Raw genomic sequence first — 232 nt, 5'->3', positions numbered from 1 at the left:
AGCTGAGCCATGGGATGGGGTGGGCAGGAGTGGGGTGGGTCTGGGGGTGCCAGTGAGGATGGGGGTGGTAGGGGGAGGCAGGAGAGGTACCTCCTAGTGGTGAGAACCAAGACTAGGGTCATGATGAGGATGAAGATGAGCAGAAATGCTGCCAACCCCGCGATGACGCCGATCAGCTCCGTCTCCTTGGTGGGCTTCGTCACCTCCCCGGGGCCCTGGCGCAGAGCAGGGG

At 63.8% G+C, this 232-nt stretch overlaps 1 protein-coding gene across 1 annotated transcript in view; it reads right to left on the bottom strand.

Annotated features, from left to right (window-relative positions):
* Positions 1 to 90: 90 nt before the first annotated feature.
* Positions 91 to 232, bottom strand: part of LOC104495962 (cadherin-related family member 2-like) — a gene marked incomplete at its 3' end in the record, with an annotated part of 9,172 nt that continues 9,030 nt past the window's right edge. The window contains exon 26 of the mRNA XM_010139016.1: positions 91 to 215. Within this exon, the coding sequence (XP_010137318.1) occupies positions 91 to 215 (125 nt within the window). The remainder of the gene's footprint in view (positions 216 to 232) is intronic.

Source organism: Buceros rhinoceros, unplaced genomic scaffold (genome assembly GCF_000710305.1).
Source record: "Buceros rhinoceros silvestris isolate BGI_N320 unplaced genomic scaffold, ASM71030v1 scaffold23116, whole genome shotgun sequence".
Lineage (NCBI taxonomy): Eukaryota > Metazoa > Chordata > Aves > Bucerotiformes > Bucerotidae > Buceros > Buceros rhinoceros.
The sequence above is the reverse complement of the archived record's forward strand: the minus strand, read 5'-3'. Positions and strand labels throughout refer to the sequence as shown.